Source organism: Siphateles boraxobius, unplaced genomic scaffold (assembly GCF_051911475.1).
Source record: "Siphateles boraxobius isolate OS27281-9 unplaced genomic scaffold, OSU_SipBor_1 35, whole genome shotgun sequence".
Classification (NCBI taxonomy): domain Eukaryota; kingdom Metazoa; phylum Chordata; class Actinopteri; order Cypriniformes; family Leuciscidae; genus Siphateles; species Siphateles boraxobius.
Window position 1 is genome coordinate 15,723,712 of NW_027508975.1, and position 21,579 is coordinate 15,745,290.

The 21,579-nt window shown below is 37.8% G+C and overlaps 1 protein-coding gene across 1 annotated transcript; it reads left to right on the top strand.

Annotated features, from left to right (window-relative positions):
* The first annotated feature begins 1,226 nt into the window (after positions 1–1,226).
* grhl2b (grainyhead-like transcription factor 2b) lies at positions 1,227–21,511 on the top strand. The gene is made up of 16 exons (XM_077196568.1): positions 1,227–1,584; positions 3,891–4,077; positions 8,463–8,530; positions 8,922–9,279; positions 9,363–9,421; positions 9,522–9,678; positions 10,408–10,519; positions 14,077–14,171; positions 16,360–16,518; positions 17,474–17,531; positions 17,861–18,000; positions 18,426–18,463; positions 19,092–19,183; positions 19,639–19,724; positions 20,087–20,151; positions 20,265–21,511. The coding sequence occupies exons 1-16, from the start codon at positions 1,565–1,567 to the stop codon at positions 20,377–20,379; spliced, it is 1,809 nt and encodes a 602-aa protein (XP_077052683.1). The 5' UTR covers positions 1,227–1,564; the 3' UTR covers positions 20,380–21,511.
* Positions 21,512–21,579: the final 68 nt, after the last annotated feature.

Genomic DNA, 21,579 nt, shown 5'->3' on the forward strand with positions numbered 1-21,579 from the left:
GGTAGAAACATTGAGTAGGCTATATTGTGCATTTCAATTAAGAAAAATAATTTTATTTACAGATTCACATTCAGAAAATTTGAGTTGTGTAACCATCTCAAGTCTTTAAAATATTCTGGGCTCTAGCTCAATTTTCAATTTAAGTCCAGAGGATGGTGTTTTCATCCACCAGTCTTTCCTCAACAATCTGAATAATTTGATATATTATTCATGTCCTTAGCGCAAATGTGTTGCATTATGTGCCAAAGTTTTAGAGCAGAACATATAATAACAGTGTAATAAAGGTATAAGCATTAGTGAAATTTAACTTAAAAAACAGCACTGATACTATTTGAGTAATATATCATTCTTTACATCATGTTTGGTATCAATGTTGCCAACTTTCCATGTAATAGGCTAGGTATTGTTGTGTTTTCAAGTTGTATGAGCAGTGTCTTATTTCCCATGTTTTGTCGTTGAGTGATGTCACTATTTAGCCTACATGTTCACACCTGACACTTGGAACAAAACAAGATTTTCCAGGGCCTGAAACTGTGGGAAATGTCACTTGAATTTTTCTCACACAAAATTGCACTTACCTCTTTAAGGACCTAATATTGACTGACTACTATTTATCTTCAGGGCGTGTCAGGTCTTGATGATTTGAATTCTTAAGATTCAAAATAGGATGTGTGTTATTTATTGCGGAACAAGTCGACTGTACACTGTGTTTCTAATATTAACATAGCCTATGTTAAATTAATTTTATGATGCAATTGTGAATTGAAAACCTTTTGGATTTCCATCTTCTTGGATAGTCCATCTTCATTGCACCTGCTAAACTAGTCCAGCATTTTGTGGATAAGAAAGAACCACTGTGGACATTGAGACACATCCCTCTAATATTTAGAGTAGTTGTCAACCAATATAGGATTTTCTTCCAACATACTTTTACATTTGGCTTCCTTCAGTCTTAAATATTTGGTTAAAGTCATTACCAAACATTAAGATTTTATACTTCACTAATGAAGGGAAACGGATAAATAACAGACAACTTGTTTTCCCGAAACCACACAAAGGCTTTCTCAATCCTGCGCTTCATTTCTAGTAATCTACACAAACCTATGGTTACAGGTGAGGTGGGCCTTCTAACCTGTCTTCTGACGCGCCAGCCAATCAGCGAGGGTCCTTTCCTCACCTCGACCAATCAGAGCGCTGACCAGCCCCTACTCGAACCCAAATACTTTACACAGGGGGAAAAAAACATCAAAGTTTACCTGTAGGCTAGGTCTATAAGCAAACAATTCGAACATTAAACGTGGATTTAACCAGTTATAAAGATTTAAAATATATTTTTGAAACTCAAAATTAGGCTACACGTTAAAATCTCCGACTAGGACGGGACAGGGTGCTCAGGTGCTTTACCTGCTCCTTCAGCCCTTGAGAAATAGGCTAATCAGAAAGGGGAAAAGTCGATATACCTGTAGCCCGGGTTCTGGCATCTCTCACTCGTGCTCTGTCTTCTGTTACCTGCACTGACTTGAAAGTCCAGTTTCACAAGGAAAAACCGCGGAGGAAGATAAATATGTCACAGGAGACAGACAGGTAAGAGTCATGACTGCGACACAATCTTCCATTACCTCAACACAAGTATCGGAACGTCAACGAGTTCCATTCTGCATGTTTAGGCTACTTTACTTTCATAAAAGTTAAATATTCTCTTTAAACTCTAAAAAAATTAATTCTATAGTCGCATTATCTACGTTAACGGCGCTTTCAATTATACAGATTTTGTCTGGTTTATTGTTGTTTTTATAGATAAAAACCACCACAGAGGGAAAGTTTTTTTTGCGGTCAAAACGCCATTTTTCACGGAGGAAACACCTTGAATATAAGTTATGTGAGATTAGTTCTCATTTATTTACTATTTAAAGAGGAAGGTTTATTCGCCATAGTTTTTTTAAATTATTTTTTGACGAAAAATAAAGATTTATTTTTTTAGCATTTGTGTTCTGTTTTATTTCGTTTATTTCGCTCATTGAGGATCATCTTAATGTAGAAGTGTTTATCACAACGTTTTTGTTTTTGTTTTAATTCAAGATTTTTTGTTTAATGTGAAGTTTGAAACGATTGTGTTAAATCGATTTTTTTTAATTGTTTTAATCTATACAGTGTGCATGTCTAATGGCTAATCCACAATAACAACCCGTTTATATATGTTTGTTTGTGGTGACTAAAAACATTTTTGTTTATTAAAGAGATACGTAAATGGACTACTGGTTTTCTCTTTAGGGCTGTTGGATGTAATACCAATTTTACTGGGTGAATATATCTAAAGTTGGAAACTTTGTGATAATTATTTTGTGCATAAAAATATGTTTCAGATGGTTTAGTTCCTCACACAAAACTATATTAAATAGCTGAATTACCCACACTACAGATAAAAAGTAAATAAAAGGTAAATACAAAAAGGTGTAATTCCCTTATCATCAAAATATGTCACACTATTTTTTTAATGTGTATATATATATATATATATATATATATATATTAATATAACCTCACATGGTCATAACTTGATTTGCATGAACATACTTGCCTCATTTTACACTGTGGTCCAAATAATCCTCTGAAGTTGTCAAAACTTAGGAACTTAACCTATTTTGTCATTCCATATGCTGATTTTTTTGTTTTTGTTTATGGAAGAACAAACACATAACGATAAAGATGAATTAGATTAAGTGTCCCACTTAACCTTATTATATACCATGCATGTTCAAGTGAAAGACCCCACAGGAGTACACTCTGTCACTGTATGTGTGGAGCTGTCGGTTTACTAATATGTGTTGTGAAAACACCATTTGTCACTACTACAGACTTCAATTTTTTTAGAACATTTTTAGTAAACTAAAGTGAACCCAACCCAGAAAAATTGGGCTGGCTTTGAAAAATATATCTATGTAAATATATACCTTAGATGCATTAAGCTGGGTAAGAAGATGTAGTAAGATGCCCCTCTTGAAAACAGTGTGCATAATAATAATTTTTTTATATAGTTACAGCACAAAATTTGAAGTCCCTCCCCCCCCATCTTTCTACATACTACAAGGGGCTTACTTTTCTTTTCAAAATAAAAACATTTAATATTTATTTCCATATGAATTTGAACAAATTTCCATTCACAAAATATCCCAATTTTTTTTTTAAATAGACAAATGCCTTATATCCAACACAAAATAAATTCACAGATCACTATTATCCAATGAATTATTTACCCTCAAAATAGTTCATATGGAATAAATCTCAAAAATGATGTTCAGATAAAATGTCAAGATTAATTAAAAGAGCATAACCATTCAATAAATGTGTAGTAACATTTTTTTTATATATATATGTAAGACTTTAGACATTATACAATTTTTGTTGCCTCAATTTTATTGTATATTTCTCTTTAGGTATGGCTTAAGTATCCAAAAACTCTTTGGGGCCTCTGTATGTTACTGAAAATCTTGTTCATACTGAAGAATGAAAGTATCCAGATATATATTTGATATAATATAAAATCAAGTTGGGACATCAAATAGGGAGACTCGCACATCAAAATACTCTAAAGCCAGCAGTTGTACTTCCTCATGCCATGTGTCATACATTTTAGCTCTAGTTGTCTGTCAGGCAGTAAAATGCAGAAGGACTTTTGAAGTTTCTGTGATCAGTATTTGTTTGGTTAAATGTTCTCTGTCATCAATACACTGTACATCACACTCACAAAAGGCACAGTGTGCAGGGTTGTTTTCATCAATATGCAAAATAGAGCTTTTACATGAAGCTTTATCAGCTGGATCATTTATGTTTGTGTTTCTGTCTGCTAGTGTGCTGATATACTGTTTTATGTCTGTGTGTGTGTGTCCCAGTAAGAGGCTGGTTGTAGTGGTGCCCAATGAGACGTCCTTCCACCAGCGTCGGGCCTACACCAGTGAGGATGAGGCCTGGAGGTCTTACCTGGAGAATCCGCTTACTGCGGCCACAAAAGCCATGATGAGCATAAATGGAGATGAAGACAGTGCTGCCGCCCTGGGGCTCCTCTATGAATACTACAAGGTCAGTGTCATCAGCTAAGACTCTTACTTTCATCATAATAATAATGTTTTTATTTTACATTGTCATTCATTCACCCTTATGGTGTTCGAAACCTCTCTCTCTTTGGCGAAACACAAAGTTCATCAGAATGCTCACTCTGCTCTTTTCATACAATGAAAGTGAATAGTAACTGGGCCTATTTTTAATGCACAATTACCAGGTTTATACATTTATTATCAATAAATCCAATTTATTATATGTAAACCATCTCTGGTTAAGACTATAACCATTGTTCCCATTCTTTGATAGCGTCTGAAGCATGTGTGAAACTAGATGAATACTGATTGGTGCTACATCTTGAAGTAGCATGTGATGGTGTACATGGAAGCTTACAAAGGCATGCCGGAAACACAACAGCGTTAGCCTATGATAGGCTGAAGCAAGCTGCTCTAGCATTCAGGAGGTGTGGCAAAGTGACACAGCGTCTCATTCCCTTCTCAGAGAACAAGGATTACAGAATGTTCCCTTCTCAGGGAACAAGGGTTACAGTCATAAACCGAGACATTCCCTTTCGAGGGAACTAGCGCTGCGTTGAAGACGACACTATGGGGAACGAATACCCACTGCGCCATGCTGACTAATGTCTGCCTGCCCTGGTGTGAAGCTATCCAGGTATCCAGACTGTAAGATCTTATGAAAGTGTGCAGGGAAGCTCAGCCTGCCGCATCACACAGTTCCTGAAGGGAAACCTCCGAACACAGGGCTTTAGAAGATACCATACTTCTAGAAGAATGAGCCCTGATTAGCAGAGGTGAAGGCAGGAATTTGCAGAATAAGCCAACGAGATTGCTTCAACAATCAATTTGTAATAGACAGCTTTGAGGATGGGGAACCCATCCTAGGCGACCCAAAACAAAGTAACTGGTCCAACTTCCTCCAAAGAGAGGACCTATGCACATAGGCCTCTAGAGCCCTAACAGGGCAGGTGAAGCTTATCTTAGTCCACTGATACAGGTGGTGGATGGAAGGCCTGCAAGACTAAAGACCGAGCCACGTTAGTACTAGGGATGCAACGATACCGCTTTTTCAAAACCGATCCGATCCGATCCCAAAATTCTGAGTATCGGCCGATACCGATACCAATCCGATACCAGCGCAGTTTTTTTTAAAAAATCAAGTAGAATTTCAATAACTGTGTGTTGAACTGATAATCACTCTTTTGTGAGTTAAACACCATCTACTTAATACAGACAACTTCATTATAAAGAAAAACAACAAATCCAAAAAATATATGATCATAATATATGACAAAAATGCTATTATAAACTAGATTAGTGGATAGTTCAGCAGTAAAATCTAGTCTAGAAATATCACGAGTGCACAATAATTGTATAAAATCTGAACATTTAGTGAAAAAAAAACATTTAGTGGGGAACAAATAAGAGACAATAAGTGTAACACTAAATCTTGTAAAACGTTACACATTACTCTTTATATTTTTGTAAAATACATTCATGAAAAACAAGATAACAAAAATCAAAAAGATAATTTTTTATAGTAGCCTAGGCTATGTAATTTGAGACATGTTTTAAATGTATAGCACAGCTGTTTAATGAGGCAGCAACATATGATAGATAGGACAGAACAAGAAAGGCTATTAATAATCCTTCATTGCGCAAAAGGCTCCAGTACAGTGCGGCACAAAGCGCTTATGCGCATCCCGAGCGCAGAATGATGCGCTTGAAGCGCCACGGAGTCACAGCGCGCAGCACGTCGAGTCCGCATTGAAAAGTTCAAAGCACAAAGGAAATACATATTGAAGCGTAGAGTATTATACAGTATCTATCTATGCAATAGTTTATTGAGCCTTTTCTTTTAACAGTTTTAAATATCAGTTACTGTGCGCGTGAAGAACAATGATAGTGCTCTGACTCCAGTGTTGTGATCTAACAGACACACGGTAGAAAGTAACATGATTTAGTTACAGCAATAAAGTCCAGCAATATAAAGTTGTTTTATGCGAAACCATAGACCTTTATCTACAGATCAAGTATAATAATATTAACATTGAATCATCTTGGAGAGAGTTTCATCATGTTGACTGTCGTACCCGAACGTGACGCGCCGTTTGATGCTGAATGGAGAATGACTGACAGCCGCAGCAGAGGGAAAAAGTTTACGTGATCTTGAATTTAATGACTTAAATATTAATTTATATCTCACATTATACTACATAATGGCTTCAGAACACTTATAAGATAGTGCACGAAAACTTTATGGTGCTTTATAATGTTTTTGTGCCTTTTGTGGGGCAAATATTTGTGCCTTTTTGGGTTAACTATAACACAGAATAGTAGACGCACAATATCGGATTTGGATCGGCCTCGTCTGACCGATACCCGATCCGGCAAAAATGGCAGTATCGGAGCCGATACCGATGCTGAGTATCGGATCGGTGCATCCCTAGTTAGTACGCACCTTAGATATGTAGCCCAGTCTAGGTTAGAGAATGGCTTTCACTCTCCCAGGAGCGGACTTCAGACAGGATGGGGAGACAGAAAGGGCCTGTAAGTCCCCCACTCTTTTTAGGGACGTAATGCCAGCAAGAAAACCATCTTGAAAGTTAAAAACTTCTCCGACACAGACTCAATGGGTTCAAAGGTTGCCAGGCATAACCCTTCCAAAACATCAGCCAGGTCCCAAGCTAGAACACTGACATGAGACGCAGGAAGGAAATTTACAACCAAGTGGTAACGATAAAGGTCTATAACTTAATGGTGCATAGAATGCAGCTATGGCTGCCACATAGACCTTAAATCTGGAGGGGGAAAGACCCCCAGAGAAGCGATCCTGAAGAAACTCCTGTACTGAAGCCACTGGGCAGTTAACTGGGTCCAACTGATGCTCTCTGCACCATAATGTGAATACATTTCACTTTATGGTGTACAGTTTACTTGTGGAGGGACCTCTTGAGTTTAGCATGGTCTCAACAACTTCAGCTGAGAGACCAACACCACTCTGGTCCCCCCCATGGGCTAGACCCATAACTTCCACAGCTCCGGCCGGAGGAGAGAAGGTCCCTCCTGAATGGAATCTCCCAAGCGTCTTCGAGGAGTGCTATGAGATCTGAAAACCAGACTCGGATCGACCAGAACAGGGCTACCAGCAGTAGACTTATTCCGAGGCGCCACCTCGGCCATGCCTGTGGGGCTGGATGCATGAAGGAGAACCACAGCGGACAGTGGGTTGTCTCTTGACATGGAAACAGAGCCACTTCCGGTTGGCCAAACTTCCTCCAGATTAACTCCAGCATCTCAGGATAGAGTCTCTATTCCCCGGGCCTCAGCCCCTGCCTCGACAGGATGTCTGCCCCAACATTCTTGTCCCCAGGGATATACATCTCCCTAAGCGATAACAATTTGCAGAGCGGGGTTCCCTATCCGGAGCAGGAGCACTGGAACCGGCAAGCAAGGTCCAAGAAAGGGCCGAAGCCGTCTCAAGCTCCTCTGCCAGCTCCATCTGTGACCCCGACAATCTGAACCACTGCGACTCTCCGGCGGACGCGGGACCCGTACCCCGGGGGAAATGTTTGATGAGGGCCAGGCGGGAGCGGATTGTTGAGAGCTGCCTGTGCATGCTCCGCTCCCAGGCAATGAACACAAAGCTCGTGAGTGTCCCCACCCATGATGTATCTTGGGCAGGGAGGCACACACTGCTTAAATTGCCTTTTGTTCACCATTTCTTAGATAATATATATATAAATTTAGACAGAACACAATAAATAAGGCAGCACTTTCACACAGAAGTTTGTGAAACACTTGCTGAAGAACAGAAGCCAACGCTGTTGTGTTCTGACGTGCTTTTGTAAGCTTCCTTGTACACTGTCACAGGCTACGTCAAAACGTAGCACCAATCATGATTGGTCTAGTTTCACATGTGCTTCAGACGCTATCACAATGAGATTTATGCTGATTTTAAGTAATTTGAATAAATACATTTTGAAAATATGATTATTTATATATAATTAAAATAGATGCAAATACTTATATAAACTGTAAAAAAGTGTCACATGGTTACTTCTACACCTCCACTTTCCATCATTTTTCATCCACAACTAATGAACAAAAAGATAATTATTTAATTGTCAATGCAACCAATATATAACTTCATAGCTTACATTACCCAAAACATAAAAGCATAGTAAGGATATGCTGAAATTATGCTTCTTCTTTTTTTGCTGCTCTCATGTTTAAGTTACTGATGGAAAGTAATCAGACAGTTTTCAGTTTTCATAAGTCAATTATTTCATCTCTATGAAGTGATAAATCTCCAATAAAACAATTTTAGTGAAACAGTGCCTATGATACTATCAGCACTACTGTATATTGATGTTGTATCCTCTGCAGGTGCCCAAAGATAAGAGAGTTTTACCAATCAGCAAAGTGGTTGAAATTTCAGAGGAACTGGGAAAGAGGTCAGTGAAATTATTAAAACAATGGTGAATATGGAGTTGAATAAATGGATTAAAAATGTGACTTATTTCAACTATTAAAGGGACAGTTGTGGCCTAATGGTCAGAGAGTCAGACTGGTAACGAATGTTGCGGGTTCGATACTCAATGTCAGCAGGAAATGACTGAGGTGCCCTTGAGCAAGGAGCATAACTCCCAATTGCTGCCCATTGCTTCGGGTGTGTGTGTGTCCATGGTTTGCAGTGTGTATGTATTCACTACTCACTGCTCCCAAAGTGTGTGCACTAACCTGGATGGGTTAAAATCAGAGGAAAAATTCTGTACATGTCCTTCACATGTCTACACAAAAAAATTGCACACAAGAAATCTTTTATGCTTTCATATACTGTCTTAGAAACACTACAGTGGGAAACAGCAGTCAAATGGAGCCGGAGACAGTGGATAATCATGTGCAGGTACTGAAATCAGTGCCCGTTAATCTGACACTCAACACGGATCACCAGGACACCAAACGGGAACTTTACAGCGTGGCGGCTGGAGAGAGTGGGGCCGCTGCTGTGGTAAAGGCTGAGGTGTACACTCCTGCTTTCATGGCTTCGGGAGTTCACTACAGGACAGAAGGAGAGGAACAGATGCGGGTCATCTGTGAACAGGACCACTCGTTCGACACCTCAGCTGTATGTCATAGTGGATATAGGAAGGATGACCATCGCAGTAGTCCAGATAGCACCTATGAAGAAGACAGCAATGAGGTGAGATATTATAAGGAATATTTGTTTGTCATAAAACCTTGATGTATTAAGCAAATGAATGGATGATAATTTCTTTGACGTAGAAGTACCCCCCATCGTCGCTTGGAGCTGATGACTTCATATTTGACCAGTCAGATATGTTGTAAGTGTTATACAGAATTTATATACACCAATAGGCTTGTATTATCATGGTGAATCAGCTCTCACATAACTGAAAAACATGTTGTAATGTTCTACAACAGAGACACTTTCCAGTACACATTAGAGGCCAGCAGGTCGTTGCGACAGAAACAGGGTGAGGGGCCTATGACGTATCTGAACAAGGGCCAGTTCTACGCTATTACACTAAATGAGACAAGTGCCAATAAACGCCTCCGACATCCCATCAGCAAAGTGAGGGTGAGTGATGTTCTTCTATCAAACCAGATATTTGAAATAACTAGGAAGGTATAATGTAACAATGTAATGTCATTGAATTATATTAATTTGGGAGCTTTGATTTAATTGTCATATGTATTTTATTGAGAGCTCTTTTTTGTAGATTTTTTGTAGATAAAACTATACTACCTTTCAAAAGTTTGGGTAAGTATGATTTTTAAAAATAAATTAATACTTTTATTCAGCAATTGAAATTGAAAGTGACAGTAAATACATTTAAAATGTTATAAAACAAAACGTGTCTGTTCTGTTGAACCATCTATTCATTAAAGAATCCTGACAAAAATGTGTCTGACAAAAATTTTTTTTTTGAAAGCACAACTGTTTTCAACTGTGATAACCGAAGGCTGGAGGGATTGCTGTTGAAAATTCAACCTTCTCACCAGAAATAAATTCTATTTTTAAATATAATTTAAATAGAGAAAAGAATAATTTTAAATTATAATAATATTTCACAACATTACTGCTTTTACTGTATTATTGGTCAAATAAATGCAGCCTTGGAGTGCATTAGACACTTCTTTCAAAAACATTAAAAAATCCCAAACTTTGGAATAGTAGTGTATGACTATATCGTCCATTCTTGTTATGGTAATAGTTTATCAACATGCTAGTCAGCTCTTGATCATTCGGAATAGACATGAAGTAATTGAGTGGATTGTGATAACCTCTGTTAACCTCCTTTCTCAGAGTGTCATCATGGTTGTATTCAGTGAAGATAAGAACCGTGATGAGCAGCTGAAATACTGGAAGTATTGGCACTCTCGCCAGCACACTGCAAAGCAGAGGGTTCTAGACATCGGTGAGGCTTCCTCTCCATTATTGTGCTCAATGTCTAATCTTGATCTTAAATCAGGAATTGCCGAAATCAGGAATTGCTTATTCCAGCTAAATTATTCGCACATTTTGAATGTGTCCTTTGTCTGACACAACCATTTCAGGTCTTGTAGTTTCTACTAAAGAGCTAATGATCTGAATCAGGTGTGTTTGATTGGGGAGCCATACAAAATGTGTAGTGCTGTGGGTCCTTGAGGACCGGGGTTGAGAGACACTGTACAAACGAGATGATGAGTTGAATTAGGTGTGTTTGATTATGGAGAATTGGGGATACTACAGGACAAGGGTTGGGAACCACTGCTCTACACAAGTATGCAAATGCAGGCATATGTGGTTTGGCCAATGTATTGCAAGAGCATAATCTAGTTGTATATAATGTGTTGTATATAGTTTGTTGTACAGCATACTTAAGGGGGCAATAGATTTACTTTGTGCCATTAAACCAGGGGTTTCCAGTCCTGCTCCTGGAGGACCAATGTATTGTAGAGTTTAGCTCCAACCTGCTCCAACACACTTGCCTGGGAGTTTCTGGAAGTTTGATCCTGAAGACCTTGATCACCTGAAACTTGGTTCAGATGTGTTTAATAAGGGTTGGAGCTAAACAACCTGGTCCTGGAGAAGGATTGAATACCCCTCATTAAACAGAATAGAACAGGTAGAAAGCTATAAGTATGTCAGCAGCAAGGTTCTCTTCAAACTGTTGCTCCACCAGGGCATTAACCACAGTACTACTCAACACTCTTTGGTCTGAGTCGCCCTATGAATAAAGTACTTATTGCCTTAAAAATGGTTCATTGTGCATTCACCACTAATTTGAAGACTGATGGTGCCTCACATCCCATAAGCCCTCAGGGCTTTCAGGAGATTGGTTCCTCTTGGTTTTTTCCCATCTCAGCTAAAGGGTACTAGGTTGCTAAATGGCTATGCACTACAGATGTGCCCGAAGCCGAATACCTTGTTCGTAGAATTTTTTTTCGCATTCTACGGAGCCTCTAACGGGACATGGTGATGGAAAAAACAATGCTCTTGCATTCTCTTGCAATTATATAGTTGGGTAACTTATTGTATGTAATTTGCCGGCATCAGGGAGCCGCTATCAATATGCAAGTTATTAAAAATCACTTTTAAATAACTGCTCACTTTGACCACACATTTTAAAAGACAAGATATTTGTCAATGGTGCTCAGGATCTGTTGCGCACCAAATCCTCTGCCATCATCTTGTTAGTCATCTCTCCTTACTATCTTAACATGATAAGTGAAATCTGATGTACTGTAATGTAACCGACTGCCGCAGCAAGCCTAACCATGTCCCATTAGGCGTTCTGTAGAATGCGTTATTTATTTTTCGTACCTTTCCGAATTCGGATTTAGGCTTCGGCTCATCCCTGGTATACACAGATTACTATAGATACTATACATAGTTACAGCATTATTTACAGAAGTATTTGGACATATATCCTTTCTTACTAAATCTGTGGTTTTAATTAGTTATTAGTCAAATAATGATGGTTTCTAATCCACAGCTGCACATTTTATTACAGGCATAGTACTGTTGGAGCAACTATTGTGTTAGAATATCCTAATTATTCTCCAGCTCCATGAGTTACCCCACCTGGGATTTGAACTTGTGACCTTCAGATCACTAGCCCAGCTTCTGTTTCAAGTTGAATGAGAAAGAAAAAACTAAACAACATACAGGCCCAAAATTGGTCGAGTCCACCTGGTGTGGAGCAGCTATGAGCCCAAACAATTCACATCTTATTCTCGGTCTTGTCACACCTTGAAAGAACAGTCATCCTGAGCCTGTTGCTTCTTGTCCTCCCCTCATCTCCAGTAATCAGACGCTCTGCTATGTCCTTTGTCAAGATTTGGCCCCAAGACTTTAAAATCCTGGGAGCACCCTGAGGGAATATCTGAAAAAAAGTCATCCTTTTTTTAAAACCTGCCCTCTAACATGAGACAAAAATAGAGGCAGTTTTGGTGAGATACTTTAAGGTGAACATTGTGCTACGGGATGGAAGGTAAATGTTGGTGGATTGGTGAGGTGGACAGACCTTTGGGCACATGGTATACGGCAGTATGCTGAAGCCAAGTAGAGGAGACAGTGACTGAAACCTGACACCTGCACAGTTGGGATTTGAATAGCAGTTGAGGCGGGATTGTTCCTCAAGCTTGGGGCCATGTCACTAGAGCTGGGATTTGAATGGGGCTATTTAACGGGAGGAGCTCACTTACGGGCATCAACGGGTGTGCTTGGTAAACCACCCAAAGGCAGTCCATTTGGAAGAGTTTTGCCCTTCTTAATCCCAAAGTTATCCCAAAGTAAGACAGGTGTTTGGTTTACTTAACATGGATATATACACCCCTGTAATGACAGCTTATTAAATTACAAAGTGTTCCATAACTGAAGAAAGAATGTCTAATTAGCATAGGAAATCACCTCTATTAAAACCAATCATACGAAGGGTTAGGGATTTGAACAAATTTTGTTTCAAGAGTCATTATAATCTCCCCTCCCTGTTAATTCAGTAAAAACGTAGATTGTATGTAGGCGATGAAGTTCATACTGTACATGCAATGACTTCAGTACAGCTTTTTCATAATGAGCATGTGTGTAACCTGTTGTATGGCAATGAATGATACCTCAAACCAGGGATGGGCAACTTTTGTCCTGGACTGCACTGTCATGCAGAGTTTTGCTCCTGTTAACAACTAAAATGCTTGTATCTTTCTAGTAATCCTGAAGACATTGATTAGCTTGTTCAGGTGTGTTTGATTAGAGTTGGAGCTAAACTCTACTGGACAGTGGCCCTCCAGGACCGAAGTTGCCCATCCCTGCCGTAAATGATAATGTTTGTTGACAAATGGGTTCTATTTGTTTTCTTAGCAATTTGACTAATATTTTTAGGCTGGACCAGTCAAGAATGTAAAGTTAATTGCCCTAAGCTAGCATAGACAGGCTGTCTCCAGCCATTGAAGCAGTTATGAGATCACCAGTCCTTTTTATAAATCTATAAAGTAATGACGTGTAGACTGAATCACAGACATGTTTAAAGTGAGTGGTCATAAATAGCCCATCCAGCGGCTACTAAAAAAGCAAGTGTTTGTTTACATAAACAGATAAGAGTTATCTAGCGTGGAAGGGTGCTGTTTCATATACACTCAGCTTATCAAGCTTAACACTGCTTGCTTTGGCAGACAACGTTTTAATGTTGCGATTGTTCAACACTCGTCAGAGCTGTTCATATACCCAGTTCTGACAATTATTACATCTCTCCCTAAACTTAATCATATACCAAACAAATTGTATGATAATGTACATGCCTCCCCAATACAAGTATCAGCCTGTGAGTGAATTGCATGCTGGTTTTGACTGGTTTATGCAGGTTAGTTTTGGTGTTGTGGTGCATAGCTGTTACCATACCTGGTAAACCTGTATCCAAAACACAACATATCCTGGTTGTGTTTTGTTTTTCTTTCCAGCAAGGATGATAACTGACTTTTCCTGTTCTATCTACAGCTGACTACAAAGAGAGCTTCAACACAATTGGGAATATTGAAGAAATCGCTTACAATGCTGTGTCCTTTACCTGGGACGTGAATGAGGAGGCCAAGGTAAATCATCTAGCACCAAGACTTTACTCGGTGGTTCAGACGTGGCACACTAAATTTACAATGAATACGTTCTCCAGTGTGTGTTTTGGTTTAATGGACATCCTGCTTGCATTTAATGGTCATCATGGATGATGAATTGGCAGGTGTAGTTGTTTAGCTCAACTGAAGGTTCAGTTTCAGTCTGACTACATCAGCACATCTATGTTTTGTCACAAACTCTTATTCAGTCGTATTACCACCATTGTGTGCGATACACAAAATGTTATTGAGACACAGGGTGGAGTGTTACGACATATGATATGTGTATTTTACACGCATTAGTCTCTCTCCCCGGTTGTTGAACCCTCCCCAAGAGCCCTGTATAGCGTGACGTTTGGGATTCACAATAACCTGCTGCATCTTCCCCAGTTCTCTCTATTAATTTAAACCTCTATTTCCTTCTGTGCATGGTCTCAGGTTTCACCTGTATGCTACTGACAGTAGGAGATGGACCAGGTCTGTGTACACGGCCAAATGCACACAAACCTGAGTCCAGATACTCCCAGCCTCACAGGTAGAGTCCTGCCCTCCCATTGTGGCTCATCTGTTGCAATACAGCTCAGTTCAAACACTCGCTTATATTCAACTAAAGCTCTCTACGCAAACATTTGCTTTTTATTGGGCCAACTCATACGGGTAATACCTATTAATATGGACTGTATGATGTCTTAGTGTAGCCGCCCTTTTCACATTTATAAGTGTATTCGTTTTTTTGTGTTTTTTTTTTTTTGTCCAAGCTCGTTTAAAATGGGGTGTGCATGCAGTGGGGTGTGAAATGCTCTCAGTTTGATCTGATAAGCATCTCATACTCTGACCTAACATACTCTCAACTTTTATTACAAGTCCCTTCAAAGCTCTTCTCATCATGGCAGGCTGGAATGGAGGAAGCCATAAACTGAGTTTCTCCATGAGCCATTGATCTGTGAGGTGGAAATTATGTCCTTGTTGCAGCGTGGAAATTGTCAGTTTCTTTTACAAGTGGTACACAGTAATACTTTAAAATAACTGATTTTATTATAATATATTTTAAAATGTAATGTATTCCTCTGATGGAAAAGCTGAATTTTCAGCATCATTACTCCAGTCTTCAGTGTCACATCATTCTTCAGAAATCATTCTAATATGGTGATTTGCTGCTCAAGAAACTTTTAGGTTGAAAACAGTTGTGCTGCTTAATATTTTGAATGAAACCAAGATAATTTTTTTCAAGATTCTTTAGGGAATAAAAAGCTAAAGAATACATTTTTTTTTTTTTTTGAAATAGAAATGTAACATTAGTGACATTATAAATGTCTTTACTGTAACTTTTGACATCAGTTTAATACATCTTTGCTGAATAAAATCTTTCTGACCTCAAATCTTTGAATGTCTGTAGTGTTAAGCCAAATTGCTGTCCCAATTCTAATTCATAATGTGCCCAGTTAGATTTCGATCAGTGTGAAATGTTTTGGACAAAAAATGTAAACATGTAATTAACGTTTTTCATGATCAATCATTGATTTTCCTACGGCATACAAGTGTACAGTTCATACCATTTTCTTACCATGCCGAGTTGTAGCATGCTTCACCTAACGATGGCCTCTTTCTTGTCCTCTGGCATTGGTAATGGTTGATTATATGAAACTGTTAATAACTAACCACATAAATATTTAGTGAGCAAGACTCTGTTCCAAACCTTTGAGGAGCAGAGGCTAGAACTGCATGTAAAGATGACATTTAAGATAAAAATTTGGTCTTAAATCAATATAAAATTAATATTTACTTCAATCGGAGTGAAACGGCATAGTTTTTAGTGTGTAGTCTGAACGTTGCTTTCTGTAGCAGTCAGTGGTACAGATAGACGTGTCGAGGCAGGCACCTGTTTTGCGTGTGTAGGTGGCTGGTGGGTGAAAAACAAGGTGCTCTTTCAACGGTCAGGATTGTGTAGGTCAAAGCTGTTAGAAAATATGAATATGGAAGTTCTTATGCAACTGTCTGTTACATGTGCATTTGAATGCAAAGTGTTGAACATAAATTACATAAACAAACCTCCCACAACACGCTAGTGTAGTGGCAGAGACAGACACAAAATTTAGTTTATTTGCTTGTTTGCAAACATAAATTTTCATGGAGAACTGAACTGTTTTTGTCCTTTTTCTCTGATTGTTAGATCTTCATCACTGTGAACTGTCTGAGCACAGATTTCTCCTCTCAGAAGGGGGTGAAGGGTCTTCCTCTGATGATTCAAATAGACACCTACAGCTACAACAACCGCAGTAACAAACCCCTGCACAGAGCCTACTGCCAGATCAAGGTCTTCTGTGATAAGGTGAACCTTCACCTTTAAGCACTGAATCTGTTTGTATAATAGTATCCCAAAATATGCTGTATATGTGGAAGCACTCATGGAGAACTGTTAAGACGGCAGTAATGGAGAACTGCAGTGATGACATATTTTCAGAGTTCACATCACTCTGGTTCCCAAAAAACACAATATGGCTTTTGGATTATTGCAGAAAAAAAGCTCTGTGACCAACTAAAGTTTATGATTCTTACACTTTTGTTAATCATGATAATATTAAAAAATGAACACAACTTTTATGAATTTTGCAGCCTAAATACAATTGCCAGAAGCAAAAAGCTAAAGGTAGGCTACACCGCAGTCGCATGACTTTAACGTCACCACCATTAAACTTCGACAGCTCTTTCAGTCTTTATTTAGAAACATTTTCCCTGAAAGTTTGAGTTAAAATAGTGCAATTATTATATGAAGCTATGAAAGGGAACTAGTGAGTAGATGAGTAGTGAGTAGTTTATTTGTTCGTCGTTATAACGTTTAATGTCCCAGGCAGCCTCTGTAGTCTCATTTAGACGGTTGTTAGTAACCACCTTTTTTAAGATATAAGTAAAAGCTTTTAAAAAATCACAAGGGGTTATTACTAATGTATTTACAGTAGGCCTATGTCATTGAATAAAATGTGACAATAATCACAAACCTTCAGGCATTTAATTATTAAAAAAACAATTCTTCAGGATGCTAAAAATGCTAACTTGTTCCTTTATTTTGCATGCATGATCACTTATTCTAATAAGCAGTGAAGTGTTTTTACCTACAGCTTAAGTGGGCCAGTTGAATTCTGAAATCATTTATGCTGTGTTCTTGGTCTTCAAACTCAGTAACTGCGCCACCTTGTGGTTGTTAATTAATGTTACGTTTCACAGCCCTTGCAGTCATTTAATTTCTCTCCTCTGTATGTCTTTCTGTCTGTGTTTGTGCGGCACAGGGAGCGGAGAGGAAGATCAGAGATGAGGAGAGGAAACAGAACCGCAAGAAGACAAAAGGTCTGAAGCACTGAAAGTTAATATCTCCAATTCATAAAAATAAGCTTTTAAGTACACAAGAAATTATTTGATAAGAAATTTCTTTCCTGTATTGACATATTTTCTATTGAAATATGTCCATTTTTTTTTTAAATAATCAAGAGGCTTTAGTTACATCACACCCATTAATCATGATGTGCCACTTTCTAATCCGTGGCATTTGGTATTGGGGAGCATTTGATTGGACAGAAACCTGTGTAGTGTGGGATGAGTCACCACTTTTATTATCAATAACAGTTATTCTTACATGTTCAAATGAATTTTTGAAACAATTTTTGAAATCTTATTAGGAAAGGATGGAGGCGTTGGGGCGGTTAATCTCCCGAAAAAGTGTGACGCCACCTGCTTTAAAATGATGACTGATTTGGATGCTCAGCCGGTTCTCTTTATCCCCGATGTGCACTTTGGAAACTTACAGAGGGCAGGCCAGGTATGAGTCAGTCTGGAAATGGAAAACACACTCAATGACCAGATCACACGCTCTTTTGTGTTAAGCATCCTCTGCCATTTTGCAGACGACCCTAATTGCAGTCTCCTAGTCTGCCCTCACAGCGTTTGCTTCCTGAAATCTCAAAAAGGTTGTAGAGGCTCATTACAGAACTGTCCTGAAGACCTTAGCGTTCCATTGTGTGTTAAAGGAGACTGAAGACTTATTAGAGAGCGTCTGACCTTTCAAAACCTGACATGAAGCATACGAGTATCTTGGATACTTGGTGACATTTGTTTATTAGGAATGACATCTGCTGAACTGGTCATTGTAGTGTCTGTTATGAGGCTTTTTCTGAATGTTACAGAGATGTTTGAGTATATAAATGTTTAAAGGAGATAAAACTCCAAAATTTGTACTTTTTGCAGGTATTTGCATTTAATACAGAGGAAATTGAACGAGAGGGGTGAGTTTGATGTTTTTCTCAATATTTAAGCTGTAAACCAGAAAAAGATATTCTTGTATCAGAAATGAATGAACATGACATCACCTCAGATTTGCTACACAATGGTAAAATATAGGGATCCTCAAGAATATTTATTAATAGAAGTAACTATCCACACTAATGTTTAATGTAAAAGAAATGATTCAGTGTAAAACGTAGTGAGTTGTAGTGATTTAAGAATGTTATTTCCTACATAACATTAGAGTAAGTTACAGGACTCAGAAATAAATTGTGTATTTTGTTATAATACACTAAAAACACTGTATTATTCTGCCAGACCAGTAGCTGGCTATGCCACTTTGTAAAGAAACACTACGCACCTATAGACTGAACATATGTTTGCGCATGACGTCACCGTTTTCACAAATTCACGTTTTGTAGTTTACACGGAGACAATAACGGTATTGTTGCAAAACTTGCATTTTTGAAACCCATTTTCAACCGTTTGCAGGCCCTCAAAGCGCTGTTGTCGTGTTAATGAACAGCCAAAACGTTTTCCGTTTTTAGTAGAAAACAGTGTTGTGTAAAATCTGATTGGTCAGTTTAGAGAAGCATGAAGTCACTGTATTGGTTTGTGTGTTTGTGTTAGAAGTGTGCTGGTAAAGAGGATGTTCCGGTCATCTGAGGATGACTTCTGTCCACCGCCTCATAAACAGCTAAGAGAGGAGACACAGAAGAGAGGTCAGAGCTATACATATACACATTTATAGCTGAAGTGTGTATTTTTCCAAAAAGCATAACTATTTTACAGGTGACAATTTCGTATGAATTTGTGCGATGTGAATCACAATTTAAAAAAAAAAAATTACCATGACCCCATAAACCCACTCCTAAACATAATCGTCACGTTAAAATTGAGAAATGTACAAATTCATACGAATTAGTCACCAATTTGGCAAATCGAAAAATGGATACTAATTGCTATAAGATTGTGTTGGTATTTTCTACTGTACTATACATAATTGAAAAGCCTGAAGCCTCTATGGAATTCTGTATGTATGGGAATAAATAGTAATTTTTGGTGTTAATTGTAGCACAGAAATGTCATATTTCAAATTTAGGTTATGTCTATTTTAAAGAAAGATGTATGGTGATTGAACTTAACTATACTATTTCCATGGTTGTATGTTTTTCAGTGCTCTTGTATGTGAGGAAGGAGTCAGATGAGGTGTTTGATGCTCTAATGCTGCGGACGCCCACTCTCAGAGGACTCATGGATGCAGTTAGTATCTGTTAATATAGGGGGCGCTCTACTCTAAATTACCCAACCATTGTGCTGATTGTCAAATGCAACAGTTCATCATTTTAATTTTTATTTTTTTTTTAAAGTAAAATCAAAATAAAATCCTTTACCATTTTCAATAGTCTAAATACAAAGCCGGATCCCAATCTAATTCCTGGTGAAAATTGTCCCTCAAGTTATTTGTCTTCAGCATATTTTTAAAATAATTATCACCAAACTATACAGATCAATAAAAAAAGACACATATTTTATGATTTATTATAAATAATCGAAATCAAATCATTGTAATTGTGTGATGCAATGATAAACGATTGACTGATGATTTCTTTCATATTAAACAGATTTCTGAGAAGTATGGTGTTCCCATTGACCGAATGGTCAAGATTTACAAGAAGAGCAAGAAAGGGTAAGCAATTGATTGAGAAAAAAAAACTACATCATAAGAGTACGTATGTACAGTAAAATTCACATGACAACTATTAAGTCCGTTTTGACTTTTGTTTATTCTCTCCATTGCAGGATCCTGGTGAACATGGATGACAATATCATCGAGCACTACTCTAATGAGGACACGTTTATCCTAAGTATCGAGAACTACGCAGAAGCATACAAAATCACATTAACGGAAATATGAACATCTACTCATGTGTTTCTAACATTCAGTGTGTTTAAGCTAAAAGACTTTTACTTGGACTCCAACCTGGTCAAATTCATCGTCAGCTGTCCACACATTGAATTAACATCGGCAAAAGCTGATATACCTCATTTTTAAGAGTCCTCAAGTATAATTTTTAAAGGGCCAATAGGAGTTTCAGTGCGTCCCAAACATGTCCAGGATTTCACTGTTCAAGTGTGGATGTAAAGACTTTTGCTAGTTGAATTTGTCCACAGGATTCCTCATCTGTGATTATTGCCTTTCCATTTAAATGACCAAAGTACAGACTATTTCACATTTCACTTGATTTTGGAGACCCTAAATTTCAACAGTACCTTCATAAGGTTTTAACTGGAGTGGAAATGAAATTCGAAACACCTTCATCATCATCATAAATGCAACAATAGTGTCCATTGAAATTACAACGCTAAAATACATTTGAATGTAGCAAAAATATGATTTTAGGACTTTTCTGTGGAATTTGAGACTCTGCAGAGCTATTGATCTGTGAAAATTGTCCATTACTGTAAATATTATTTTGAATTTGTTTATCATGTTGTCATTAATATTATTATATATTTTTTTAGCCTGGTAGATATAATTTAGGTCTGAATATTCACAAACATATTTTCTGATGCACAAAGAAAGCTTTTTTTTTTTTTTACTCTGCCACACATTTTTGTATGCTTAATAGTGCAAACCAGGAAATATGAATGAATAATGTCTACAGTATAATAACTGTACAATACTGCATTATCAGAAACAAATTCAAATGTGTTGCTCAGATACATTTCAGCCATGTTTCACTCATGTTTTGAAGTGGAAATCATTTTTGAGGTTCCATTTATTTCAAATGCAAAAGATTTCTTGACTTTTGAGGAGGTTTGAAAGAGCCACGCACGTTCTTTTCTGAACTATTCAGTCTTCTAGTGTTTGTGTATACTGTGACAGGTGCATATTAACTTTGTAGTCCAGATCCAGTTGATCAGTGCCATGACGAGCTGTTTATGTTGTAATGTTTGAATATCATTGTCTTCCAAAAGAAAATGATGTAAAAGGGCACTTCGGAAAATAATAATTTGTATGTAAATAAATTCATTTTTTTAATCAAGTTTTGACCAAATATCTTTCATATTACACTTAACCCTGATGTTAAGGCAACTTTTAACCCTATTTTAA